The sequence below is a fragment of the Naegleria lovaniensis genome, assembly GCF_003324165.1.
Source record: "Naegleria lovaniensis strain ATCC 30569 chromosome Unknown tig043, whole genome shotgun sequence".
NCBI classification, from domain to species: domain Eukaryota; phylum Heterolobosea; class Eutetramitea; order Acrasida; family Naegleriidae; genus Naegleria; species Naegleria lovaniensis.
In genome coordinates, this window is record NW_025407865.1 from 1 (window position 1) to 27,147 (window position 27,147).

General features: G+C 36.3%; 13 protein-coding genes across 13 annotated transcripts; 7 read left to right on the forward strand and 6 right to left on the reverse strand.

Moving 5' to 3' along the window:
- Positions 1-160: 160 nt before the first annotated feature.
- On the forward strand, positions 161-1,861 carry C9374_010414 (uncharacterized protein; the record flags this gene model as incomplete). Its single annotated transcript, XM_044685956.1, has 1 exon — positions 161-1,861. The coding sequence occupies one exon, from the start codon at positions 161-163 to the stop codon at positions 1,859-1,861; it is 1,701 nt and encodes a 566-aa protein (XP_044543844.1).
- A 313-nt stretch (positions 1,862-2,174) lies between these two features.
- C9374_010415 (uncharacterized protein) lies at positions 2,175-2,585 on the reverse strand (the record flags this gene model as incomplete). The annotated part of the gene is made up of 1 exon (XM_044685957.1): positions 2,175-2,585. The coding sequence occupies one exon, from the start codon at positions 2,583-2,585 to the stop codon at positions 2,175-2,177; it is 411 nt and encodes a 136-aa protein (XP_044543845.1).
- A 619-nt stretch (positions 2,586-3,204) lies between these two features.
- On the forward strand, positions 3,205-3,624 carry C9374_010416 (uncharacterized protein; the record flags this gene model as incomplete). Its single annotated transcript, XM_044685958.1, has 1 exon — positions 3,205-3,624. One exon carries the CDS (start codon positions 3,205-3,207, stop codon positions 3,622-3,624), a length of 420 nt encoding a protein of 139 aa, XP_044543846.1.
- A 399-nt stretch (positions 3,625-4,023) lies between these two features.
- C9374_010417 (uncharacterized protein) lies at positions 4,024-4,407 on the reverse strand (the record flags this gene model as incomplete). The annotated part of the gene is made up of 1 exon (XM_044685959.1): positions 4,024-4,407. One exon carries the CDS (start codon positions 4,405-4,407, stop codon positions 4,024-4,026), a length of 384 nt encoding a protein of 127 aa, XP_044543847.1.
- Positions 4,408-4,759: 352 nt separating this feature from the next.
- C9374_010418 (uncharacterized protein) lies at positions 4,760-5,644 on the reverse strand (the record flags this gene model as incomplete). The annotated part of the gene is made up of 1 exon (XM_044685960.1): positions 4,760-5,644. One exon carries the CDS (start codon positions 5,642-5,644, stop codon positions 4,760-4,762), a length of 885 nt encoding a protein of 294 aa, XP_044543848.1.
- A 268-nt stretch (positions 5,645-5,912) lies between these two features.
- C9374_010419 (uncharacterized protein) lies at positions 5,913-8,306 on the forward strand (the record flags this gene model as incomplete). The annotated part of the gene is made up of 4 exons (XM_044685961.1): positions 5,913-6,407; positions 6,494-7,087; positions 7,178-7,289; positions 7,369-8,306. The coding sequence occupies 4 exons, from the start codon at positions 5,913-5,915 to the stop codon at positions 8,304-8,306; spliced, it is 2,139 nt and encodes a 712-aa protein (XP_044543849.1).
- A 90-nt stretch (positions 8,307-8,396) lies between these two features.
- On the reverse strand, positions 8,397-9,425 carry C9374_010420 (uncharacterized protein; the record flags this gene model as incomplete). The annotated part of the gene is made up of 1 exon (XM_044685963.1): positions 8,397-9,425. One exon carries the CDS (start codon positions 9,423-9,425, stop codon positions 8,397-8,399), a length of 1,029 nt encoding a protein of 342 aa, XP_044543850.1.
- A 1,911-nt stretch (positions 9,426-11,336) lies between these two features.
- On the forward strand, positions 11,337-13,136 carry C9374_010421 (uncharacterized protein; the record flags this gene model as incomplete). Its single annotated transcript, XM_044685964.1, has 2 exons — positions 11,337-12,094; positions 12,149-13,136. 2 exons carry the CDS (start codon positions 11,337-11,339, stop codon positions 13,134-13,136), a joined length of 1,746 nt encoding a protein of 581 aa, XP_044543851.1.
- Positions 13,137-13,188: 52 nt separating this feature from the next.
- Positions 13,189-14,561, reverse strand: C9374_010422 (uncharacterized protein; the record flags this gene model as incomplete). The annotated part of the gene is made up of 2 exons (XM_044685965.1): positions 13,189-13,553; positions 13,625-14,561. The coding sequence occupies 2 exons, from the start codon at positions 14,559-14,561 to the stop codon at positions 13,189-13,191; spliced, it is 1,302 nt and encodes a 433-aa protein (XP_044543852.1).
- Positions 14,562-14,967: 406 nt separating this feature from the next.
- Positions 14,968-16,624, forward strand: C9374_010423 (uncharacterized protein; the record flags this gene model as incomplete). Its single annotated transcript, XM_044685966.1, has 3 exons — positions 14,968-15,295; positions 15,444-15,788; positions 15,921-16,624. 3 exons carry the CDS (start codon positions 14,968-14,970, stop codon positions 16,622-16,624), a joined length of 1,377 nt encoding a protein of 458 aa, XP_044543853.1.
- Positions 16,625-16,761: 137 nt separating this feature from the next.
- Positions 16,762-18,311, forward strand: C9374_010424 (uncharacterized protein; the record flags this gene model as incomplete). Its single annotated transcript, XM_044685967.1, has 3 exons — positions 16,762-16,875; positions 16,938-18,069; positions 18,118-18,311. 3 exons carry the CDS (start codon positions 16,762-16,764, stop codon positions 18,309-18,311), a joined length of 1,440 nt encoding a protein of 479 aa, XP_044543854.1.
- Positions 18,312-18,348: 37 nt separating this feature from the next.
- On the reverse strand, positions 18,349-18,777 carry C9374_010425 (uncharacterized protein; the record flags this gene model as incomplete). The annotated part of the gene is made up of 1 exon (XM_044685968.1): positions 18,349-18,777. One exon carries the CDS (start codon positions 18,775-18,777, stop codon positions 18,349-18,351), a length of 429 nt encoding a protein of 142 aa, XP_044543855.1.
- Positions 18,778-19,382: 605 nt separating this feature from the next.
- Positions 19,383-27,032, forward strand: C9374_010426 (uncharacterized protein; the record flags this gene model as incomplete). The annotated part of the gene is made up of 2 exons (XM_044685969.1): positions 19,383-21,363; positions 21,583-27,032. The coding sequence occupies 2 exons, from the start codon at positions 19,383-19,385 to the stop codon at positions 27,030-27,032; spliced, it is 7,431 nt and encodes a 2,476-aa protein (XP_044543856.1).
- Between the last annotated feature and the right edge of the window lie 115 nt (positions 27,033-27,147).

A 27,147-nucleotide genomic window follows, 5' to 3' on the forward strand; every position in this document is an offset into this window, starting at 1 on the left:
GAAAAAACATCATCTAATTCTTTTCGGAATGAAATCATTTTTTCAATTTATTTTTGAAAATGAAGTTCAGTATGAGAATTGATGGTAAATGTGATATTGAACTCATTGGTAATTTAAGAGCATTTTGAAATTGCAACCTTTATGGACCAAAGCAAAAAAAATGTTGCATGCCACCATTCCATTCTCTCCTAATGCGCCATCGTATGATATTTATTCCTATTGCAAAAAAGGAGATTTACAAAAAGTGAAATCGTTATTGAATTTATCAGAATTGGAGACTCCAGATTCGTTCGGAAATACTCTATTATACTATGCATGCTTGTGTGGCCATTTACAACTAGTTCATTTCTTATCAGAACTCGGAGCTCGTGATGACAAGTACAAACGATGTTACATTAACGCATTATCATTAAATGTTAGAAGTTTGTTAAAGGTTTATAACAAGTATTCGAATGAAGAAACCCATAAAGAAGATGTGGAAGATGAAGAATCTTCATCTCTACAATCATTCATGTTGAAAAAAGTGAAAAGAATTCTCTTTGAAAATGAACGAAATTTGGAGAGTGATGTTGTGTTGAAAATTCGATTTTCCGGTCAACACAATGAATCTCGATATTATTGTCATTGGTGGATTCTCTTAGCTCGATGGCCATTTCTATTGTACTGGGCACTTGTTCAAAAGAATAGACCTATTCCCCATGTACATGTGTTCTTAACCTCTCACGAACAGAAATTGCTCACATTGAAAACAAATAAGGAAATTGAAAAGTTTTGTTTTTCTCAGTCTGGAACGGTGCTATTTGTTCATGAAATTAGAAATGCCATCAAGAAAATTAGAAAAGAAATTGAGGACATTCAACAAGGTCTTTCATACAAGAGAGCATACGAAGAGCAAATGCAAGAATTATTGGATGCATTACCAGAATCTGAATTGGATCTCAAAGAATTGATGAGTTCACAACATGTTTCATGTATAGATTTGGGAAGTGTCGAATTTCCAAAACAATATTTTGATTTGTTACTCGTTTGGATGTATACAGGAAAATTTACAGATCCAAACTCCTCAAAGATGGAATATCCTACAGCTCAATTAGCAACCATGAAAGATTTCTTGAATATGGCAGAATCATTGAAAATCTATGAAGTTGTAGATATTTTAACAAGTCATCGTACCAAAGGTGAAATAGACATGAATCATTCCTATTGCACAGCCATGACATCATGCTATTTTATGGAATCATACCAACCTAAAACCAAATTAGAACTTTTGAGAAAACTTTGCTGTGATTTCAAATTGAAGATTGAAAACTATTTGGAGGAAACTTATTTCGTACCGACTGAAGAATCCATTCTTTGTCACAAGAATTTCTTAATGGAACGAAGTCCATTCTTTCAAGTCATGATTCAAAGTAATTTCGATGAAGGTGAAAAAATTCGACAATTACAAGCATGTCATGAATTGCCAATTTTACATTTACAATGTTGTACCTTGTCCGTATTGGAAGAATTGTGTCGATGTTTGTATTCAGGCAAGTTACAACTTCAAGAACACAATGCCATTGAACTGTTTTCGTATGCTCATCGATTGGGTATGAGTTCAGAAGTTCTTCTCCAATGTGAAAGTTATATCAAAGAGATGCAAATCGATGAGAGTGAACTTTATGCATTCTGCAAGGTGTGTTTTCCACTCTTTACGAAAAAAACGAGAGAATTCTTTGAGGTACCACTGATCAAGTATTTACAACAGCAACAAGAGATCAATGTGTATGAAGCTTTAGAAGAATTGGATTATGATACAAATACTATTGAGATTATCATGTTACGATACAATATGCACCGAACAAGAAACAGTGAAGAATGATTCGAATATGCAATCATTTACAGTCCAATAGAGTTTTTTTCTTCAAAATTTATTTGTTGTTAGAAAATTTGTTTACAAATCTTCCACTACGGAATGAGTGAAAGAAATGATGTTAGTCTTTTGTTGAAGTTATTTAAATACGCAAAATGTTACATTCTGTGGATTGAGAATGTTCAAAATTGAATACTCTCCAAAATTGGTGATAGAAAGTGATTAGCCTGGCTCATCTGTGATCTTGTTCAAATCATGTTGGTAATAGGAATCACTCCTTCCTTATATACAAGACAGATCCTACTACTAATATGACCGACTCTCACATATGAGTGTACATGTCATTCACACATTCTGATCCTACGGTTGATCTTCTCCATTCCTCACCAAAATCATCATTCGTTTGACCTGAATTAATCACCGTTGGTAGTCCAATATAAAAATTCAAATCTTCGACCCAGATTCTGAGTTTGGTTTTCAACGCTTGAACCCATGGCAACTCCTTCCAACCGAATTTTGTTTTGACAATTTCAATCTTTTTGATGCGATGTTTCTTGTGTTTTGTTGTGATCTTGTGTGTTGTTGAAGTGTGGTTAGGATTCGTTTCATGGTCGTTGACAATGGTTGCATGCTCTGGCGTGTGTTTTACCGATGATGCACTGGTGTTGTGGCTCGCATCATGATCTTCCTCTTGTTGAATATTGAAGGTCACTACTTTCGTTTTGTTCACCATTTCGTGGTTGATGTGGTTGTTGTTTGTATGAAAACTATCGTGATAACGTGTTGAGTGTTTTTCTATTTGTTAATTTTGGCATACTGTACCATGGTGTGAGACAAGCACATGCCAACAATGACGGCCTGTTGTCATTTTTAGAGAGCGGCTGTTGAAATTTCGTGAGAGGAATTTTGGCAAGACACCTGCTTATGTGTAGAGGTTTGCGTTTTAAGGGAGTTGAATTGAACATGAAGAAAAAAAGAATCTGCATTTGTTGATGTTCACGTGTGCACGTTGTTTCGTGTGTAAGAATTACCATGTGTAAGAAGAGAAAAGCATGAGCGTGAGACGGTACCAATCAACAAGGTAATATTATCGATCAGATAATTTGGAATTCGTTCTTCTCACGCACTTTCAAGGTCTATATTAAGGGTGGTGCCAACATACGTGTGGGAGCATATTCTTCCCAAGTTTACAATTATTTTTTTTGCCCACACCAAACATGCTGATTGGTCCCCGAACTATTGGAGTAGTACTAGACGCGTTCTGAAACCCAAAATTCGCCCTCGTTCCACATTTTGAAAACAAAAACGACAAAAAAATCTCAACACTACATTCCGAGCTCATAAATCACACAATGAAAGTCTCACCCTACCTATTCTTTGATGGCAAGTGCGAGCAAGTACTCAAATTCTATCAATCCGTTCTTGGAGGAGAGCTCCACATGCAACGTTATTCCGATGTACCCCAATGCGAGAACAGCACCACTTTGCCACAGCAGGACTGGAACGACAAGATTCTTCATGGATCCTTGTGTTCATCCAATTCTTCCAAAGAAATGATCATGATGGCCTGTGATGCCAAGGAAATGGGTAAACTCCATGGAGGATATTCTCTTTCGGTGGATGTTGATGATCCAGAACAAGGACTCAAAATCTTTCAAGCTCTCTCTGAAGGTGGAAAGGTGTTGATGAATTATGGAAAGACTTTTTGGGCAAGAGGTTATGGAATGTTGGAAGATCAATTTGGAGTAGTTTGGCATGTGAATTGTCATTGAGCTTGGGAATATCGATGAGATTTTATTGTTATTGCTGCAATAAATTGGTGTGAATTTTTATTGAGAGACGATCAACTTGAGAGTTTTTGAAAATTGGAGGAACAGAAGACAAGAGTTTATTTTTTAGTGCCTGTTAATGCTTCCCTTAATCTGTGTGTGTGTGAGGCCTTCTTGTGCTTTACAACTCGTAACAAATATTGTTGGTAGACAAAAATCATCAAGAAAACAATCCAGAGTTAAAATACTTTTGGTTTTTTTCTCCAGCATCGTCATGACAGAAGACATCTCTCAAATTTGGTGTTGGCACGATCTTGTTACTGTCATTGCACAACGCATACACGACAAGTTTCCAAATTGGTTGTTTCAATAGTCATGGCAAAAGTCCTTTGGTGTTGTCTTTCACACTTGAACTAGCAAGTCTTGATAAAGGCTTTGCGATGTTGTTGCCACGAACTGGTTGGTGTTGTTTGTGGAAGAGCCATACGAATGGAGGCGAGCGTTTTCTTGCTTGCGTGGAAGGAATGCAAACAAGCTGATCATCACTCCAATACCTTCCTTACATTGTTTCAACTTTAATTTTGCTTGCTTGAAGAGAGATCGTTTGGGAGAACGATCTGCATGTGTACTTGTAAGAGTATTGCTCGATGAAGTAGTAGAGGATAGTATGGATTGGTAATTTACTGGAGCATCAGGAGAAGGACATAAGGAGCAGTGTTGTTGTTCTTCTTCTATGGTCTTCATGTTTGGATTTGGAGATGGGTGGTTGAGATGGAGTGGATGCATTTTATTCGGAGGTGAGGTGTAAAAAAGAACAAGTCAGAAATGAATCAGTTTTCATGAATGTGGCCACGACAAGATAGTAGGGACTCTTGGAAACATGTGGGGACCAAATACCCTTTATGGTGGGCACTCGAGAGAATTTTGGTGCGAGATTTTGTAATGTGAACGCGTGGAGTGATCAACAACCCCCACCTTGAAACGGAGGCTCTATACAACCAAGAAGGTGTCATAATAAATTGGTGGTTGTATTAATCTTGAAGTACAGTTTCCAGCTTGATGTAAGAGACCTTAATTTTAAAATGAGTATTTTAATGTCTTTTCTTATCGTGACAAGGTGTGAAATGTCATTGCTGACTTACAAGTCATGAGAAGTAGTGCTCAATTGTTCATTAATCTTCAAGTTTTGTTGCAAGAGGTTCGACAAATAAATAATCATGAGTAAGTCCTTGTTGTGTTGATTGAGAGTCTTATCAAAATCATCTACTGGTTTCAATTCTTGGAATGCAGACAACAAGTGATGATAAACTTCAAAGCTCTTCTTGTTAGAAGTCAAGTATTTGTTGATTTCTTCCAAATCTTTCTTCAATTGTTGGATAGTTTGTTGAAGGACGATATTGCTCTGCAAGTACTTGTTGGTTTGAAGATAGTTCATTGACAACTTTTCATTATCCGACATGAGATATTCAACTCTAACTTGTTCAAATAAAGTACCAACAACCTTATTCTTAAATGTCAATTCTCTATTCATGTATCCTTTGAAATCTATCAATCTTGTTGTGAGTGGCTCATTTCCTGAAGGGATATTGATGGTACAATCGAGCACAAGTGGGTTCTTCATAATGTTATCATTGAAGGATTGATAAATTTGTTTATCAACTGTAGCTTTCGATGTTGAAATACTATAGTAACCAATCAATGTATCGTTGGAATAAACTCGATGATGAAGACTCTCCATCTTCTTATAATAAGCAACATCAATATCGGTGGTGTTATCGTTGAATTTCAATGGGATGGTATTCTTAATTTCAAAGTATCCTCCTTCTCTAAACTCTCCGTATAAACATCCGATAATTTCGGTCTTTGAGTTGAAAGCAACTCTTTGATAATGATCCAAAATATTCATCATCACCAAAGGATGGAGTTTATAAATATAAGTATTTGTGCTGGTACTATTGTTTTTAGTGTGAGTCTGTTGTTCGAGCTCATTGATGAGAAGACAACTTAAGCTGCTTGATGGCATGATGAAGAGAAATGATGAAGGAGGAAAGTGTGATGTTGTTGCCTTCAATAATATTTTTTCAACAATTTTGAAAAACAAAAGGCTCTCATCCTTTCTTCTGCAACTCGTGCATGTCGATATTGAAATTATTCGGCCCAATGGAACAGTTTGGGCGAGAGCCTCAATGACGTAATGAGAATAAAGTTTCAAACTCATAATTGTAACTTTTTTCAACTGAATGACCCAACAGGCTCGTCTCTTTTCAGAACGAAATGCCTTCTCCAAAAAAATGATTTTTTCGTCGTCGTCTCCACACGCCTTGTCGGCCCAGAAAGACTCATCCTCTGCTTCTTCATCATCACTACTCGCAAAATCCATTCAAGAAACAGCATTTAATGAATTACATCATCAAAATTTACCCGATAATGCTAGTGAGACTCTACCATACGCTGATGAAGATATCAACAGCTTGACTTCAACAACAGAAAATAATAATATCAGCAATTCTAATCAATCTAGTAATGGTGGTAATAGCCTTTTAAAAGCAGATTGTAACAATAATGACCATTCTTCATCGGAATCGCATTCTGGAGAGAATAATCAACAACTTCGTAGCTATGTTTCCACTCCGGTAGATGTTGATGAAACATCCGAAAACTTTCGGCGGTGCAATTCTCTTATCTATCAATTGTTGTACAGAATTCAGCCATCCATAGAGTCCGAAAACCATAGAAAGGAAGTTTTTGATATAATATCAGCAGTTCTTGATTTGGCAAATTTAAAAGTAAATATCAATAACGATTTATTATTAGTATTAACCAGAACGTTAACGATTCATTCATGAATATGAAATAATATAATTATGAATAGACATATTTATATGGGTCTGTTGCATTTAAAACATACTTGCCTGATGGTGACATTGATTTGAGCGTATTTGCAAATAACGAAACAGAAAATGGTGAACTTTTAAACACAATCATTTCTCCTCTTATATCTGTTGCTTCAAACGAAATACCTAATCATGCAACCTCGTATATACATGATATTTTACTGAAACACATGCACATTGGGTTGAAACAACAATTAGCAGATGCTTCGGTACCATGGTACAATAAGGTTAGAAGCTTATTTCAAGAAATCCAAAGAAATAGTTTAGCGGTCGTAGAAGACTTGACTTTTATTAATGCTGAGGTTAAATTAATCAAATGTACTGTGAATAATATACCAATAGACATGTCTTCGGGACAAGTTGGAGGTTTATCCACATTGTGCTTTTTGCATGAAGTTGATGACAAAATTGGAGATAATCATTTATTCAAGAGAAGCATAATTTTGATGAAATCATGGTCTTATTATGAAAGTAGGATTCTGGGGTCTCACCATGGATTAGTTTCTACGTACGGTCTAACTGTGTTGTTAATGTATATGTTTCGGTTGTACAAAATTGAGACACCATTGCAGGTACGTTGATTCATTGAGTGCAATCATCAATCTTCAATTCCGCGCAACTATTAATCTTCAATTCCGCATAAACTTGGGTTGAATGAACAGGCTCTCTATAGGTTTTTAAATTATTACAGCACACTTGACTGGACGAATTTTGGAATAAGTGTCTATGGTCCTATTCCTCTATCTATAATACAGAGTTGTAAGAATCAAGAAGGTAAGTTGTGTAACATGAATAGTGCTGTAATGATACATGATTCATTGGATCGTATTATTATTGTACCATGAATTTGTAGATTTCCAACACGAGCATTTATCTACTGATCGACATGATGTACTTACGAGCGAATTTTTGAAAAAATGTAAAAAGAGCTATGGTGATCCAGACACATCCAAAATATTAACAGTTAAAAATTTAAATATTGTTGACCCATTGAGGGATTTCAATAATTTGGGTAGAAGTGTCAACTACAACAACTTTTTACGAATTCGAAGAGCATTCAAGAAAGGAGCTAAAATGCTGACCGATATTTTGAACTCGACTGATATTAAGGACTCTGAAAAAATTCTGAACTTGTTCTTTAAAAACGTCACGGTTAAATATGTCGGGGATGGCAATATTTTAATTGATCATGTCATGAACGAGGAGAGATATCAAGTTGGAACCAACAAACAAACAAGTGCCTCAGGGAGTGTGTTCGATTCAAAATTAGAGGACTGTGTGACTTGCCTAGAGACGGCACACAGTCTCTTGGGAACAAGCTCACCTTCAGTCTCTTTATATTCACAAGACGCTTCAACCAACACCTCATCTCCCTTTCCTGTTCCCAAAACTCCTCCAAGAAGAAGTAGCTCTGTGAGCAACTTTATAGCATCTCCTCTTTCTCCTTTAAATAGCTATGCCGTTTATACCAGAAATTTAACTCTCATGAATGCAGGGAATAATATGAATGGTGCTACAGTAACACGCAAAATGGTACGTTGGGAATGGCTCATTCGATTCCAATCGTATCTTCAGAAAATTCCATACCCTCCAACCCTACTACGCCAACAAAACAAACTAAACACCAAAGTCGAAAAACCCCAAAGAAAAGCCCTGTTTCCCTGCAAGCAAGTTCTGAGCCTACAGAAAAGAAAACAACTCCAAAACGTCGCCACAAGTTCAAAACTGCATACTCACCAAATGTATCAGAAATTGGCGTGCATAAATGAAACAAGCCTTAATCGTACCTGACATTAAATCAATTCGCAAAATCCCTCAACCAAGCTTGAATTCAAAAAAAAACAAAATTTTATGGTTACATGTATGCTACAAAAAGAAGTATTAGTCAAAAAGGCCCACTTGGTCTTCACCAAATAATTCGGCAAGTGTACCAATATCCATTTCAAATGAGGGTCTGCCATTGAAGGTTTGATTAGATGATGGCATATCTGAATTATACCAGTCAATAATATGTGATGGGATAGGTACTGCATCAACAGTCGATGTTCTTGGTTGTGAGGCAACAGAAGTGACACGGCTTGGTGTAGCTGGCTGCTCTAATGTCAATAAAATTTGGTTCAAGGTGTCAGCGTCGTTAGCTTTAAAGCTGCTCGAAGCACGTCGAATATTGGCTTGATTTGCTTCTTGACCACAATTAACAATAGAATATGAGGAGGAGTGTTGAATGATTGGGCTTCCAAATCCAAGATATGAATCTCCATTGTTACCACTGAGTTTGTTTTTCTTTGTGGACTCGAGAATGGCATCCAAGTCTTCGTTGTCAATTGTCAATGCGGCAGCTTTGTGAATTTCAGCAATGTTGCTTGACGAAATAGGTCTCGAAAGTGCGGGACGAGAAGACATAGTCTCTTTGAGTGAGGGGGTGAAGGAAGTGTTTGTAAGGGTTGTGCTTGAAGAATATGAGGACATCACAGAGTTCAAGGCGTTCGTTTGCTTCTTTTTCTTCTTCTTGGATTCAACAGGGACTACTGAGGATTCATAGGAGGATGGAGAAGATGATTCTAAAAACTCATCCTGAGTTCTCTTCTTTGTCTGTTGTGATACAACTTTCTTCTTTTTTGGAGAATTTAACAATGGTGAAGCAACAAGAGAAGGCGATTCTGAACCACTTCCATTCACCATTGGACCATCCAAGTCGAGTGGTCTTTGTTTCTTATTTCTCTTATAGAAGAGACCACATTTGTTACACAAGTAAGTGGTCAAAATGGAAGAGCCAAGAGCTGGAGTACAGTCTGGTTCTGTGGGGTTAAACTTTCTCCACAGAGGAGATTGTGTCGTTTTGCAATTCCAGCAAATTTTGTCTCCTTGAAGGAGTGGTGAGGAAGTAACTGAGGATGGTGAGTGAGTCATTTCGTTTGTTTATAATGGTGTTGTTGTTGATGTGCTTGAAACAATGGTAGTGTTACAAAAGTGGTGGAGTATTGGTTTTGCTAAATTGGGGAGAGAAGAGAGGTGGTAGAAATGTTGTCGTGTTGTTGTTGTTATTGTTGGTATTACAAAACGGTGGAGTTGGACACAGAGTGTTTGTGCAATATAAATTGCGTGCGGTATTAAAACTGTGTGAATAGTAGAGTGAAGTCAACTCAGACCGAGGAAGGAGTAGTAAAGAATGCACGTCAATGACTATGAGAGGGTGTGTGTCTTGAATTGTTTCTTTTAGTCAAACGACACAAGGAACAGTTCTTGCTGTTGGAAGAGTGCAGAAAGAATGTGGAATACGACGGCTACACAGCGCTAGTGTGTGTAAATTATGCCTGATTCTAAATAAGGGCAATAGCAAGATGTGTATTGTTACAAATTTGTACAATTTGCAAGTTGTGGCAAAGGGATGGTGGATATTCGTTGGTGCGTGTGCGTTGGGTTGTTTGCGTTGATGATGAAACAAGCAACGTACAAGTAGGGATGTGTATTATTAAGTCGAGAGACCAGAATGAAACAGTAGAAGTACAGAGAAGGAGTGTGTAAGTGCTAGTACAGGTTATAATTATCAACTTGCAGAGTCTGTTGTTGTACAAAAATGTAAGAGTAAGCTGCAAGGATTAATATATACAAAGCGGTGTGAGCTGATTATGATGATGAAGATATCAATAGTAGTGTAATATTGATTTCTGAAAGGCATAGAGGGTAATGATAGAGAGAGGCAGGTAGAGAGTGATGATGAGAGTGAGGCTTGTGCTTCGGTTGAAAGCGAGCAATGAAAAAATACAGAGTCAAAACTCGATGAAAAGGATTGAAATAGGGACCTACAACAACTGTGATTTAGTATGGAAAATAACAGTCGAAAGGAGTGAAAGTTGGCAAGAGTCGGGGTGGTGGTTATTGCTGGGATATTCTTCTTCTTCGAATCAGAAGCAGCAGTGAGAGAGATAACCACACAACGTTGCGTGATGATGAGATTTGGTTTTTTTTTGGAATTTTTGGCAAGCCTTGATGGTTCATGGTGTGTACTCACATCGTTGTGAAGCCATCACACGTATGCAGCAGAGGAGTTCGAGTGGATGGGCAACTCCATGCAACGTCGAACCAATTCTAGATGTGTTTGTTGGATTCGGTTTTCTTGCTTCTCGAAATTTGGAAGATTGGACCCATCAACCATTGTAACATGAAGATTGTGAGAGAATGATGTTGGTTAGTGGTTGAGATGTTTCAAAACGGCTAAAACTGAGTGCAATTGTAAATGTGTACCATGGTCACTCATCTGAAATGACGAGACAACACACAAGGAGAAAAGGTGGTTCCGTAACTGTAAACGAACAGTAATGATTGTGTCTAGATTTGGTTTCCACCACAAGAACCACAAAAAGAATACAACTTTCTTCTTTGCTTTTGCTCTCTCTTGTGAGCCATTACAATATTCTCAACACACGTTGCCATGGCAATGCCTCTGAGAGTTTGTTGCTGTTTGTCCACTGGATTCCACGTTTTGTAAAACATTACAACGTGAAGATAAAAAGACCATAAAAGGAATGAAAAATAGATTTGGGATTTACTGCTTTGAAAGGACCAATTAGGAAAACTGACAAAGTCTCGTTATGTCATCCAATTCCCCAAGTCACACATTTACGATTACAGGATTGTTTCACAAGGTTGTGAAAAGTCTCATGTGTGAAACAGTACCCATTAATGTCCACTACAGATTTAAAGTCATGCCTCAAATCCAAAAATCAATTTTGAAATTGTAAAGTCGAGACCACCTTCAACTTCAGAATCGACATCATCTTGAATTTGCAATTCATCAAAAAAATATTTGGACTGACACCAATGCCCAGAGCATCCCGAAAGAAGACTTTGCAACACGAGCAAGACCAAGAGAAAGAACCTGTTGATTCTTCTTCACAGGTAATTGATGAGCCCGAACAACAGATTTTGAAAAAACAACTTTCTAAAAAAGAAAAACAAGCCTTACGAAGAGAAAAACGTAAAAACAAACAATCAAAAAAGGCTACATCATCAACCACTCCTCATGAAAATTCTTCAAGTGATTCAGAAGGAAGCAATAGCGATGATAGCAGTGAAGATGTTGAATCACAACAACACATTGCATCCAAAAAGAAGCCTTCCAATGTCTCTCTTGTACCATTTGAAAATCGATCGGAAAAACAAAAAGCTCAATTGACGCTACAAAAGAAAGTAGTTTCCGAACACAAGAATATCAAAGTAGATCCAAACGAGAGAGATATATCATCTTCATTGGCTACAGTTCGGTTTTTAAGAAATAATGAAAAGGGACTTGAAAAACTTGTTTCTAATTATCATCTCAAAGTGAAAAAACATTCACATTTCTCAAATTTAATTTCACTTAAATATGACATGTTGAAGAGTCCATTTTCCACTGAAATTGTTCAAGAATGTAGAGGACTAGTTTTGGATCGAGATCGAAATTATAAGGTTGTGTGTTATCCTTTCAAAAAGTTTTTCAATTATGGAGAAAAATATAATGCATCAAAGGATATTAATTGGAAAGAAGCAAAAGTGTATGAAAAAGTAGATGGATCTCTATGTACTTTATATTACTATGGGTATGTGTGAGTGATTTTTTTCCAATACTATTTAATTGTTTGGAAAAATTGTAGTGACATGTGGTGGATCTCAACAACTGGAACTGCTAGTGGTAATGGATATCTTCACAAAAAGAACAAGACATTTGATAAAGTGTTTTGGGAAATTTGGTATCAATTGCAATACAAGTTTCCAGATCCATCCCTCAACAAAATATACATGTTTGAATTATTCACAAAGGAACATGAAATTATTGTTAAACCCGATAGAGATCGAATTATTTTGTTAGGAGTTAGAGATATGAATACACTAAAGGAGGAAGATCCTCAACCTCATGCTGAGAAAATGGGTTGGGAATGTGTTGCAATGTATCCATTGCTTTCATCAATAGGCAAAGTTTTTGATGCTGCTAAAAATTTGGATCCTTCACAACACGAAGGATTTGTGATTTGTGATAATAATTTCAATAGAATCAAAATCAAGAGTCCACGATATGTTGCATTGTCACACTTGCTTTCAATGGATGGAGAAGGAGATGGAGGAGAAGCTGATTCAAAATCAGAAGCAATTTTGGAAGATAATCAAGAAAATTCACCTACTCGAAAGAGAAAAATGTTGCAAATTGTGAGAAATAATGAGTCCTCTGAGTTTTTGGCTTATTACCCAAATTTAGAAGAAATTCATAACATTGTTCGCGGTGAATACAATCAGCTGTTGAAATTGACAAAACACATTGCTACTGACATCAAAACCAAGTATTACAGCAATAATGAAGAGGAAAAATCAAACAAGGATGCCATTTTGAATTTCATACAAAGAAAATGTCAAACTGACTATTGCTCTGAATTTATTTCCATTCTGGCTGTGAATGTTCCAGCAGATAAATCTGAAGAATTGGAGAAGGAAATGAAATCGAGTAAGAAATTTGCAAAAATTATCAAACACACTTTACTCATTGCAGTGTATCAAGAGCTGTTTGGACAAAAATCGTGTGAACAAATTTACAAGGACGTAGAACTGGGCACTTTGTTCGAGTTGATGAATTTTGCAAGTTCTATTTAATCAAATTGAATTGTTGATGCATTAAATCAAAAATTATAAATTATATGAAAACTCAAATCTCGGCATCACCAGTGTTATCAGTTGTTGATGATAGCGGCTGTACTAAATGCTGCTCTCTTAGAAAAGAAAGCATAGAATAGGTTGATATGCATACATTTTCATCTTTTCGCTTCTTCCAAGGTTTGTACAATTTTAATTCGTCTCTAATGCTTTTCCTGGAGTGTGACATTGGTTCAGGATAGCTCATACTTTGGTACATGTCTGATTCTGTCTGATCAAAAATTTCAAACAATAAATCAATAAAGAATGGATTATAAAGACCACAGCTGTTTTTTCTATGTGTCTTGAATAGTATCAAAGCATCCTCCACTGTGTTTACAATTTTCTTTTTCAATAAGTAATAGCAAATGACAAACCCTATTGTTTCAATAGCCATTAGAACACAAATTGCGGCTGTTCATCTCTAATTCAATGATTTTCAAACATACCTGTCCTATTTAGTCCGTGTGTGCAATGAATTAAAATATATTGCTGAGGATTCTCTTCGATAAACTTGTCAATACATTGTACAATATTGTCCATCTCACTAATCATGGACGAGTTATTACCTTCATTTTTGGAATTCTCGGACGAATGAGATGACTTGTTAAAATGATGAATGTTCATATAAAACGATTGATATTTCATCTCCAATGGAACATCATTCCTTCGGTAGTAATCCACACAGCATAAATCAATGACCATTCCAATACATTGCCCATACGTTGTCACAAAATATTCTTCTAATAATTTCAAGCTGACATTGTTAGGGGCTGGATAAATTTGAGGGCTCAATGGACATTTCAAAGGAATTAACATTGTATTTGGAATTGACTCTCCAACAAGTGGTTCAGTTTGAACCCATCCTTTTGGAATTTTAGGTTTCTTCTTAGTCATGTAATTGATCAGTACATTGGAAGAGGTATGATTCTTACTACTTGAATTTTCATTTTCTTCTTGCATTATATTTTCATTTTCCTCGCTACTTCTTAATTCCATCATGTATAACTTCCTATTACTGATGGCAAATGGATTACTTGAGTTGTTTCTAGCATTATTTTCGGGTTCAAAATCCGATGAAGAAGTAATAGAGTTTGCCTTTTTTCTCTTCTTTGTATTATTTTGCCTTGAGGCTTGTTGTTGTTGAGGATGATAAAATCTACATGAAGAACCAAATCTACAGTCTCCGTTCAGAAAGTTTCTACAAGTGTTGCTTTTCTTTTTTTTCGGAGTTTTCCATGTGGTGGTTGATGTACGTGGTGGGGAGGTCGGCTCAACGGATTCCTTGTCTTGACATTGCTCCTCTATGGTTTTCAAAGCTATATCTTCCTCCGAGTCGATAACACTTTCTGAACTATTATCCAAAACATGGAACGAATTTATCATGATGATTTCGAAAATGTGGTTGAAATATTTTTTTGAAAGACTCAAAGCCTGTTGTCTTTCCATCATGGAAAAGTAGCCAGATAACAATCACAACACCAAACTAAAAATTGTTTTTCATATTTATGTTAATAAGCTTGAAAGTGAGAATTGAACGCAATTTCAGAAAGGTTCATTTGAAAGGGTCCGACCTTATTTCATTTCTCCTTATTGGTAGTTAGTTTCGCAATTGAACGGTAGCATTTTGCGAGCTCAGCTTCTAACGCGAGTGCCTTACTTCCCTTCTAATTATTCCTTAAATGTACTTTGTCATCTCGCTTACTTTACAATTCCTTCTCGCCAAAACCTTAAATACTACACACATTCTTCCCTTATTGGAGGTTGAAACCACAAAAAAACAACAACAACAATGACAAAATCTTTATTCGTGTTGGCATTGATGTGCTCATTGGCAACATGTATCCTTGTCGGTACATCCACCCATGCTGCATATACTTTCAATTCAGTTCTTGATCACTTTTCATCCTCCTACTTGGAATCCTATCTCAAATTTAAACAAGTGTGTCAAGCAGCATCTGGCTATGCTTATAGTGAATATCAACTTCCATATTTGAAGGGCGTGAGTGGTGAAGATTTGTTCATGTCGGTCTGTTTCCAACAAGATAAGGCTACTCAACTCAAGAATGCTGCCGAGTCAAATGTGTTCATTACCTATTCAGGTACCCATGGTGTGGAAGGTAAGCGTTGTTCATAGTAGTAGTAGTAATAGTAGTTTGAATTTGAAACAATTCTTACATATATATTCACCAATATTCACAATGACTAATTATTACCATTGAATCTTGATATACACACCAATTTCATTTTCAATATATATATGAAAAGGTTTCATGGGTAGTGCTGTTCAAATCTCTCTCATTCGTAATGAAACTTCTCGTGGTTACATTCTCCCAACCAACACCTATGCTTTGCATATTCACATGTTGAATCCATACGGAGCAAGTTACTTTTATAAGGAAAATGAAAACAATGTGGACTTGTTGAAGAATATCAATACTCACTATAAGGATTTCTCGAGCTGGAATGTGAGTGGAAATGTCATTTTGGAACAATTCATTGATTCTCTCAATATTCCACAAATTCATTTGCCTCAAGTGGCAGCACAAGCTCAAAACGCATTCATGACCATGATTCAACGTTATGGTATGAATGGATTTACCTATGCTTCAGGTAAGTATTATTCATCCTTTCATGACTCTATGAACACCCTTCAAATGTTCAATTTCGTATGATGATTATATGTATACAATTGATGACCATACAACACACACAACACACACCACACACACACCACACACACAGTGGTTGGACAAAAGACACGACCAGAAGGTATTAGTTATACTGGTGCCAGAGATGAATGGACCACTACCACTGTTCAATCTATTTTGAGTACCTATGTCAAATCCTTCTCCTCTCCAAATTTGAAGAGAAGAAGAATTGTCTTGGTCGATATTCATACTGCAGTCGGTGCTTTTGGTGGAATTTATGCCATGTATGAGAGTAATGAATTGGAGTTTGCTAAAATGTTCTTACATCCAGATTCCATTCATTTGAATTTGTTCCCAAATCCACCTGGACATAATCCTGGATATTACTTGAAGGAGTATTCACATCTCTCAGAAGCTACCAGTGCCAATGTTTCCATCTTGTCCAGTGCTTGGGAAGTTGGAACCTATCCACAAGATCAATTCCAAAATTATTTAATTTCTCAATTGAATTGCAGATTTTATCCAAACGTTCCAACGAGTGAGAGACCTGCTCAAGTGTGTCCATACATTTATCAACAAGTTCGTGAATATTTCTATCCTCAAAGTGATGATTGGAAGCATTGGGGTTTTGGAAATATTACTGAGGGAATGAGAACCACTTTGAAAGGAATGGAAACTTGGAGAAAGACAGACGGAACTAATATTGTCAATGCTTCCTCTTCAATGCTATTGATTTCATTCCAAAACATGATGGCCATGTTTGTATTGGTTGTTTTGACCTTTGTCATGACTCTCTAAATTTCAAGTAAAGATCAATGACAAGAATTGTCGTGTTGTTTGTATGGATCACCATTAGACCCTGGTCACTAGTGGTAATTGTTATTTGGTCTAGAGTCTCTAGACACATGGAGTGTAAGGTGTTTGATGAGCAAAAAATGTCTCAACTCCACAACACTACTTCTCACCTCAACGTCGAGCCTTCGTCCTCCAATCATAAGGGCGTTGTATTTTCAGCCTCACAACTAGAATTGCTTGAGAAATTTGTAAATGTAGGTACGACTGTTTGTTGAATATACAATTTCTATAATGACCCATGAATTCCGATAATAAGTATGTCAAATCAAACCCTCAAATCATTCGGGAACGTGAAGAATTCAAATTCTTTAGAGATTTTCTGATTCATGATTGTGGAGCAACCAAGTTGATTACGGATCAACATCATCACAAAGAAGATCCTAATGATAGGGTTCAGGAGGAGAGTCCAATGGCCATCACTCCCAAACATTCAAAACCCTTGATTCTAGAAGTGGACCATCATTCATCTCAAGCAGAAAATTCGTCATACAATCCTCAGCATCAGAACAACGACGTGGGTTTGAGTAATGAACCATTGTTGACACCCTCTCAAACAAAACGGTTGACAAACCCACCACAAGTGAACTCCTCCTCAAATCTTTCAACAACGACCACTTCTCAACCAACCATCCTTCCTCCTTCCAATGTAAATACCAAGCAAGAAATGGACGCTACCATTTCATCACCAACTTTGTCACTTTCTGACTCTAAATATTTAAACAATATGAATGCTTCTCCATACGTCGAGTTTGGAAATTCAAGCATTACAAAGAATGTAAAACTGGCCAATGAATATACAAGCAAAGGAAATCAACTTTTCAAAGAGAAGCAATATGAGCTAGCAGCCATTCACTATGGAAAGTCAATCGAGCTACAAAATGGAGAATCTGCAATATTATTTATCAAGAGAGCAGAATGTATGGCCATGTTAAATAAGCCTTTGAGCGTGAGAAGAGATTGCGATGCAGCCATATCATTGAATCCAGATGCAGGTAAAGCCTATCGATTAAGAGCTAAGGCTTATATAGTGTTGAGAAAGTATGAGCAAGCAAGGAATGATTTGGAAATGAGTCGAAAGTTAGAAGATGATACCAGTGAAGCAACCAAGTTGTTGAAAGAACTTGAAAAAGTATTACCTCATGGTGTAATGACGAGTAGCACTTCATCTAAACCTCCCACTCCGGAGAAGAAAATATCCAATACTTCCAAGTCTTCGACATGTCAAACTTCAGTACCATCCTCCTCCTCCTCCTCAACATTGTCAAATGCATCCAATATATCATCAAGCAATTCAAAACCAACCCCAACAGAAACAACAAGTCAAAAACCAACCATTCACACCAAGCCACAACCAGAGCCAGAACCATCTAACAACAATAATGTTCCAAGTAAGTACTTGTTATGAGTGATTGAAGAGTATCATTAATTATCATTAGATTTTGTAAATCCTCAAGTCATGAAATTAGTGGCTCAAGATGAAACACTCATGAGAGGTTTCCAAAATCCAAGAATTGTCAATGCTATTAATGAAATTGCTGTCAATCCAAATGCATTCATGAAATATAATAATGATCCAGAAGTTGTCACCATGTTCAAGAAATTTACACAAATTATTGCAAATTCAAAATAAATTTAATTGGTGAAAATTATCAGCTCACCTCTCAACTCTACAATAGAGTATAAAGTGGACTTTTTGGTTCAAAATTATCGGAAGTTGAACTCTCTTTTACACTTTCATCGACATATTCCATTAATAAAATCGTTCGATCCGATTCGGTTTGAACTAGAAATGGCAAATTTGAAGAATTGTTGTTACTACTTGTTGATATCTCCACAATTCTTGCTTTACACATGGTATTTGTTTGTAAATTCTTATAAATACTTGATAAAAACACTCCGACCCGATCGCTTTGCGTTTGAGGATTAAATACTTTATATTCAAAGAGAGGTTGATTGAGAGAGATGGTTTCATTATTGGATACAAATATTTGAAGAATTGTACAACCAATTGGAACTTGAATTTTCTTGATCCAGGTGCGATAAGTTTGAGTGGGTGAAGATGATGATGATTCTGATGAAGAGTTGGATGACAACATTTTTTTTATGTGCACCACTCGAACGATAGACACAGGAAATACTACTCCCGAGACCTGGTCCCGAGATGAGTCATGTATAACACACTCTCCTCTGACCTAGATCCAACACTGGTTCTCTGTGGTGTAATATTATTATTATTTGAGCTTGATTCAATACACTGTATCAGAATGTTGAATCTTGGAATGACGAACTTTGTAGTGACACTGCAAAAGTAAATTGTCCTTTTTTTCTAATCCAATAATCAATGGAATTCACTCGAAAACTGGAAAACCGTTAAAGATTTAAAAAGTTCATTGTTAGGTGCAGAGCAAAAAATCATCAAAAAAAATTTAAAATCGATTTGAGAAATTGTTGTTCGCATTTTGATTTCTTCGATTTAAATTTGTATTTCATCACCCAATTATCTCTCTCTTTACACAACAATTATCATCCATTTGTTTGTTGTAAAAGAACTCTAGAGTTTTCATTGAACTGATCGAATTCATCATTTTTCAAATTTGATCAATACCACTCACTCCTGATTTCACACGCCTTCCTATCCCAACACACACATACACTCATTTCAAAACTAGTTTGAAATTGATTCATCAACAACAACAACAACATGCCAAGAAAGTCCAAGAAGTCATTGGCAATCGAAGAAGAGGAAGCGACTACCTCTGCTGCTAGTTCCACTGTTGCTGCTTCTGCTTCTCATAGCTCATCATCATCCAATGAAATGGATACTTCCATGAATGAATCAGATTTGGTCGTCCCTGCCGATGATGAGAATGATGATTCCAGTAGACCTTCTAGAAAATCAAAAGAAACAGCAAAACGTGTCATTCATAATGCCATTCAAAGTAAATTAGAGAAGGAATCAGGTGCTGACACGATGATGGCTCAGGATGATGATGATGCTGAAGCCCCAACATCTGAAAACAAGGAGGAAGAAGAATTATCTCATGCTCCTCGTATCAGTATTGCTGCCATGAAGAGAAAACAAAAAGCTGAAAAATTGGCCAAGAAGAGACAACAATTGAAGAAGAAGAAGAAGAGCAAGAAGGATCATGAATCTTCGGATGAGGAAGATGCAAGCGATCATCATGATGATGATGAGGAAGAGCACGATGAGGAAGAAGCCGACGACTCGGATGCCAAGCCTAAAAAAAAGTCTTCTTCCAAGAAGAGAGAAAAGAAAAAGACAGCGTCCAAGAAAAAGGAAAAGAAAAAGTCTTCTTCAAAAAAGAGAAAGAAGAAGGATGAAGACGACGAATCGGACGATCATGATCACTCTGATTCTAAAAAGAAGAAGAAGAAGAAGAAGACTACTAAAAAGTCCACCACTAAAAAGAAAAAGATCAAGCCTGGCATGCGTGAAATTCCCGATGAAGAAGTACTCGATCGAATTTCCCAAATGAAAGATGAAGCCTTCACTGAAATGAGTGATGATTTGCACACAGAAGTCTCTCCTGTGAGAACCAGTAAGGAAATTTTCCGTGCCATTCTCACTAAAAATTATGTACTTCTTAAAAAGATCTTGGAAGATGAAAAGAATGTCAATAATATTTGGATTTCGAGATCGGTTGATTGTGATTGGACTGTATGGGATTATGCCATTCGTTCCAATGATCAAAAAGCTCTTGATATGCTCTTTGAAGAAGCAACGAAATATAGAAGTAGAGTTTCACAATCTCACTCGATTGAAACCATGAGTACTGGACATGTTGGAAAAAGAACTTTTGGACGTGCTATTCGTAGTGTCAATGTCTCAAGAGGAGGTCGTGAAGGTATTGATGTTGCATTTGCTAAAGATTCTGAACATTATAATTTCTCAAGATGGAATGATGGATTTTCTGAAGCATTGGAAAGAAGTCTTTCATGTCCTGATATCACTACAGATACTATTGATTATCTCATTGTTAAGAAAGGATTGGGTATTTTTGGTGAAGATGGTATCTACAATGCGGTTCAATCTGGTAATTTGAAAATTGCAATTCATTTAGCTAAAAAGTTACAAGCACAAGATGGATTTGGATTGAATCTTCTCCACGTAGAATCATTGGAATTGGATGGTACTACCAATTTCTCTGAATACAAATCTGTGAGTGTCGTGAAGAAGGCTCTCGCCAAAGATGCTACACCAGTTCACTTTGCTGCTATTAATCCAAACACAAAATATCTCAAAGAATTGGTTGAGAATAATAGTGATGGAGTTGCTGTTCAAGATGCTTTTCAAAAGAGACCACTTCACTTTGCTGCATGTTCCTCTACTCCTGATAATATCAAATATTTATTAGAAAAGGGTGCTAATATTATTGAAAAGGATTCTCAAAAGAGAACTGCTCTTCATTATGCTGCTAAATATGGACATGCTCATAATGTGGAAGTCTTGTGTCCAAAAGATCAAAAGTATGGAGCTATTAAGGATAAATTTGGATATACTCCATTGCATTTGGCTTCTTGGTATGGACATGCAGATGTATGTGAGAAATTAGTGGAGTGTGGTGTTTCAGTGGATGTTGCTGCTAAATTGAAAGAAACTCCATTGATGAGTGCTTGTAAGAGAGGACATTTACATGTCATGAAGAAATTGATTGAAAAAGGTAAGTGATGATGAATTTCAGTTTCTTCACTTGAGAGAATATATTTGTTATATTTAACTATTATTTTGATTCGGTGTGTGTTTTTGCGTTGTCATATTGCTCCAACACAAATATCATGATCAAATTGTACATACAAACACCACTGCAACTATACTGCGGACGGACATCATGAATTCGAATCCGAATATTCACATTTTTTACAACTCGAACCAATTCAAGGCGCCAAAATTGAAAAATTATGTTCTCGAAAGAAATCTCTTCTCATGTACGCTGCCATGAATGGTCATTTTGAAATTTGTCGATATTTATTGAAACAAGGTGCTGATCCCAATCACAAAGATTCAGCAGGTAACAGTGTCATGCATTATGCTGTTGCTTATGGTTGGTTTGATATTGTCAAATTATTACTCGTTGCTGGTGGTGATTTACATGCACTCAATTCATGGAAATATTCTCCATTGAACATTTCCATGTTGAAATCTCATTATGGTATTACTGAATTTATTCTCAACGATGCAGGTGTAGATTTGAATTTGAAAGATTCAGAAGGATGTACTCTCATTCACAAATTAATGAGTCGTTTGAATGATCAAAATGTGAATCAAATCAAATATTTGATTGAAACGAAAAAGGATCGAATTGATTTGACCATTACAGATGCCAAGAAGCAATCACTCTTCCATTACATTACTGGATCTAGAACCAAATATGATATTGAATTAGCTAAATTATTTATCAAACATGGTCTTCATTATGATTCGATTGATGCCAGTGGAGTAACTCCTCTCATGAAAGCTTTTAATCATTCCAATATTAACATGATTAAATTCTTATTGGAACAAGGATCACGAGTGAGATGTAAGAAACATGAAGAGAATATTCTTCATTTGGTATTGAAACAAGTGAATCATAGAGATTTGAACAAACTCTTTGGAATTATTTATGAAAATATGGTCACTCATAAGAGAGTGTATCAGGAAAATGCCTTGTCCATGATGAATGATGAAGTGGATCAACAACACAATGATGATATTGTAACTACCATCAATCATAATAATGAATCCTTCCATTCAACAACAAGTGAAACGGATATCAAAGATTCTGAACAACTCTTTTACAAGATGGCTCAAACTATTGATGCGACTGGTAAGACTCCACTCATGGCCATGATTGAACAATTTTCGAAATCTTCAAACATGTATGAATTGGCTGAAGATAGTGATGGTGAAGCAACTCCTTATCCAACACCTTCTGCTGCTAATAGTGAAGCCAATAATCCATTCAATGTTCTCTTTGGTCAACATGATGATGAGAACCATGGTAAGGAAACAAAGAAGAAACTTTCCAAAAAGAAATCCAAGAAGATGAATGATGATTCTGATGATGAAGAAATGGAAGATTCTGAAGATGACATGATGGAAGATGAAGAGATTGTACCCAAGAAGAAGAAGACATCTAAAAAGAAGAAGAAACCATCTCGACGAGATGAAAATTCTGATGAAGAAATGGAAGATGAATCTTCCAATCCGAGTGACCTTTCTTCAGAAGAAGAGGAAGAAGGAGCAGCAACAGATGCTTCATTCCTTTCCAATACTAGTGGTAGTGGTGGTTTCACTTTTGGTTCATCCTCAACTGCTGCTGCTATTTCTTCAACAAGTGGTAGTTTCATGTTTGGTTCATCCTCGACTGCTGTTGTTGGTGGTTCATCCTCTCTATTTGGAACAAGTGCTAGCACCCCCTTTGCAAGTACTACTACTACTACAACTACCTTTGCAAGTACCACCACCACCACCACAACAACAACAACAACACAAGAAGTTGAATTAGACAGTGATGGAGAACCCTATGACTATACCTATGGTTATGCACGAAAGAAACCAAAAACACCTACAGGTTCCAATACGAGTCTATTTTTACAATTCTTGGACAAGTATCTCACTCTCACTAAAACTTCATTGAAACATGAAAAGATTGTTCACATTACAGAAGCAAGTAAGATCAAAATTAAGGATCCAAATACAAACAAGATGAGAACCAAATACTATCCACCCAATCAATACATTTCGTATACTCCTTTACATTTTGCAGTCAAGTATCGAAATGCAGAATTGATTAAGGTCTATTTGAGTCACAAGTATCGATTGGATGTGAATGCCAAAGATTTTAAAGGAATTACTCCACTTCATTTGGCAGTACAAGCTGCTAAATCCAGTGATGATGCGATTCATCTTGTGAAATACTTGTTGAAACATGGAGCTGAATTGAATAGTCGTGATTCGTATGGAAGAACACCATTCTTTTATGCTTTTACAGATATTCCATATCAAGGTACCAGTAGTAGTCAAAATTATTATTCTTATGGAAGTTATTCTTCTTCCAATGATCCTATTGAATTAGTTTCAGATATGTGTAACTTTGAAGGATTAGAAATGGATATTGTCGATCATATGAGTCGATCTCCTCTTCACTATGCTGCATTGAGAGGTGCAACCATTAGTAGTATTTTCTTAATTCAAAGAGGTGCTGAATTGAATCGTAAAGATGAAGATGGTAATACAGTGACCAATTTGGCATTATTATCTTCAAAGGTTGATTTTGTAGTGACTTTGATCAATAAGGGAGGAGATGTTCATGCACCCATTTACTCTGGTTCTGTAGATCCATTGACCATTCGTGAACAAAAAAGACGAGCCTTAGTAGAAGAAGGAAAGAAAAAGAAGAAGAGTCATCTTTTGGGTGTGCGGTCTTCCTCTTTGAAACGTTATGATGAAGATGACGAGGATGAAGATGAGGATGAAAGTGAACAAGAAGAAGAAGAAGAAGAAGAACAACCACAATTTGACTCTGATTCATCATTCGAAGAAGAAGAAGATCAAGCTGCTGAAAATAACCTCTCCTATCATGCCATTCATGAAAAAGTAGCAAGTGAAGCATTACCTTCCATGACCATGTTCAAATATGCTCTCTCGAAATCCTTTATGGGACTTGCCTATCTCATCATGCAAGAACCTAACATCAAACCCACTCAAGTCATTAGTGATGCATTGGATACCAAACAATATGGACTTGTACAAAAATTAATTCGAAAGACTCGAAATGATTTACTCATTCATGATCTCAATAGTGATGGACAAAATGTGATGCATCTCGTTGCTCGTCATTGTGGATATCATTCAGAATGGAACATGACATGGAGTGTCACTATTACTAAAATGTTATTGAGAAGACATGTCAATGTGAATTTAGTAGATACCTGTAAAGGAAGAACACCACTCCATTATGCTTGTAAGAATAGAAATGATCAAATTGTATCATTATTATTGAAACATGGTGCACTACCAAATACATTAGATACCAAATATAAGAGAAGTGCATTGATTCATGCTTGTAAGAATTCAAGTGAAACGACCACTTTGGGAGTGATGTATTCTTCTCCTTCTCCAGTGCAAACCATAGTCAAAGATTTATTAGCTCATCATGCCAATCCCAACATTCAAGAGACTAAATATGGAAGAAGTGCATTACACTTTGCAGTATGTCTTCGTGATCGAAGAGTGGTCCAACAATTGTGTCAATCTCAATCCATCAATGTGAATTTACAAGATGTTCCTCTCAAGAGAACACCTCTTCATCATGCCGTACTTCAGACTGATAATGAATGTGTGAATATTTTATTGAATGATGCTCAAAAAGGTATCAATGTCAATTCAAAAGATATGGATGAGAGAACTCCACTCCATTATGCTGTTGGAATTAATTTGTTTGGATATCATCAAAATGTATCATTGGTTGAGTCATTGATGAAGGCTAAAGCAGATATTCATGTTCAAGATAAGGATTCTAAATCACCACTCTATTACTCGTATCGACAAACCAATGGTATTTATACGAAATTATTATTAGGAAAGAGTCATTCTTCCAACACGGAATTGGAACAACAAGCTCAAAATGAAATCAAATCATTGATTGAATACATGTCTACATTCCCAGTACCACATCAAAATGTATCCTTTGAGAGTGATGCAAGTGAAGCATTGAGAATCTTTGAAGAGAATGAAGCAAATCGAGAAGAGACTGAAGAAGAAAAGAAGGAAAGAATTCCAAAAATGGATAAAAATTGTGCCTTGAAGAATTGTCAAGTATTACAAGATGATTCTCTAACGGATGAAGATTCACAAAGCACTGCTGCTACTTTGAATGGAGAGGCTCGATATTTCCATGCTGTATTGAACAAGACCGATGTCAAGTATGGAACCAATGGTTACAATAATTTTTATATTCTTCAAATTGGTCATAACGTTGGTCAAAATTTGTATGTTCTCTTCAATCGATATGGTCGAGTGGGTGAGACTGGTATGTTCCAAACGACTCCATTCCAAGATAAGGATGAAGCAATTGCTGAATTTAAAAAGATTTTCAAATCCAAAACAGGAAATGAATGGGGTAAAGAATTTGAAGAAAAGACTAAAAAGTACAAGATTGTAGATGTTAGTAAGAGAAAGGTTAAAGATCCATTACAACCTATTGATTTATCCAAAGCTGCTTCATCCACTCTTCCTGAACCCATCTATGAATTGATGAAAGTGGTTTGTGATATTACCATTTTAAGAAAAGATTTGACTCGATTAGGTATTAGTGATGAATACTTTTCATTGGGTCAATTATCAAAGGAGAGATTGAAGAAGGGTTATGAAGTATTAACCACAATTTTACAAACCATTAAGGATAGAGATGCTAATCCAACCATGCCTCCTTCTGAATTACTTGTCATTTTAGGAAAGTTAGCAGATTTATCCAATGAATTCTATTCACTCATTCCTCATCATGGATGTGTCAATTGTCCCATTGAATCTCTTGAAAGTGAATCAGATGTTGTTTCTAAAATGAAATCATTGGAAGATTTAATTGAATTGAGAACTGCAGCAAGAATATTATTAGCTTCTCAATTGAATATCAAGACTATGAATCCACTGGATTATACCTATCATGCATTGGGTGCTCAACTTGCACCACTCGCCAAGACGGATGAAGAATTCTCGGTTATTAATAGATATATGGATCAAACTGGAGGATCTTCTGTCAAGATTATGAACATTTTTAGAGTGAATCGACAAGGTGAATCCGATCGATTCGATCAATTCTTATCCAATCAAAAATCAAAAGGAAAGAATATTCATCGCATGTTATTATGGCATGGAAGTCCAGTCACGAACTTTTTATCCATTCTCTCTAAGGGTCTATTAATTGCGCCAAAAGAAGCGCCAGTCTCTGGTTACATGTTTGGTAAAGGAATTTACTGTGCAGACATGTTTGGAAAGAGTTTGGGTTATTGTCGATCAGACGTGAGTGAGGGACAAGCCTTACTCTTATTGTGCGAAGTATTGATTGGAAATCCATATCGTACCTATGAATCTGAATATATGGAAGAAGCAAAGAGTGGTTTCGATTCCACCATGGGTGTTGGTGCGAGAGGACCCAATTCTGAGCAGCCATTTGTTCAGTACGATGGAGTGCACATTCCATTGGGACCTGTTGTGGATACACCAAAACCTGTGGAAAAGACTAATGCTAATCGTTATTGGAACTTCCCACTGCATTACAATGAATATATTGTGTATAATGTGGATCAAGTGAGAATTCGTTATATGGTTCAAGTCAAGACTTTGTAGTGAATGATTATGAATGATTCCAATAAATCAAAATGAGAGTTTGTGAAGAGAGGGTGGTATAATTATCATGCATGGTAGTCGAAGCAGCTTACTGAAAATAATATTTCCTGAATGG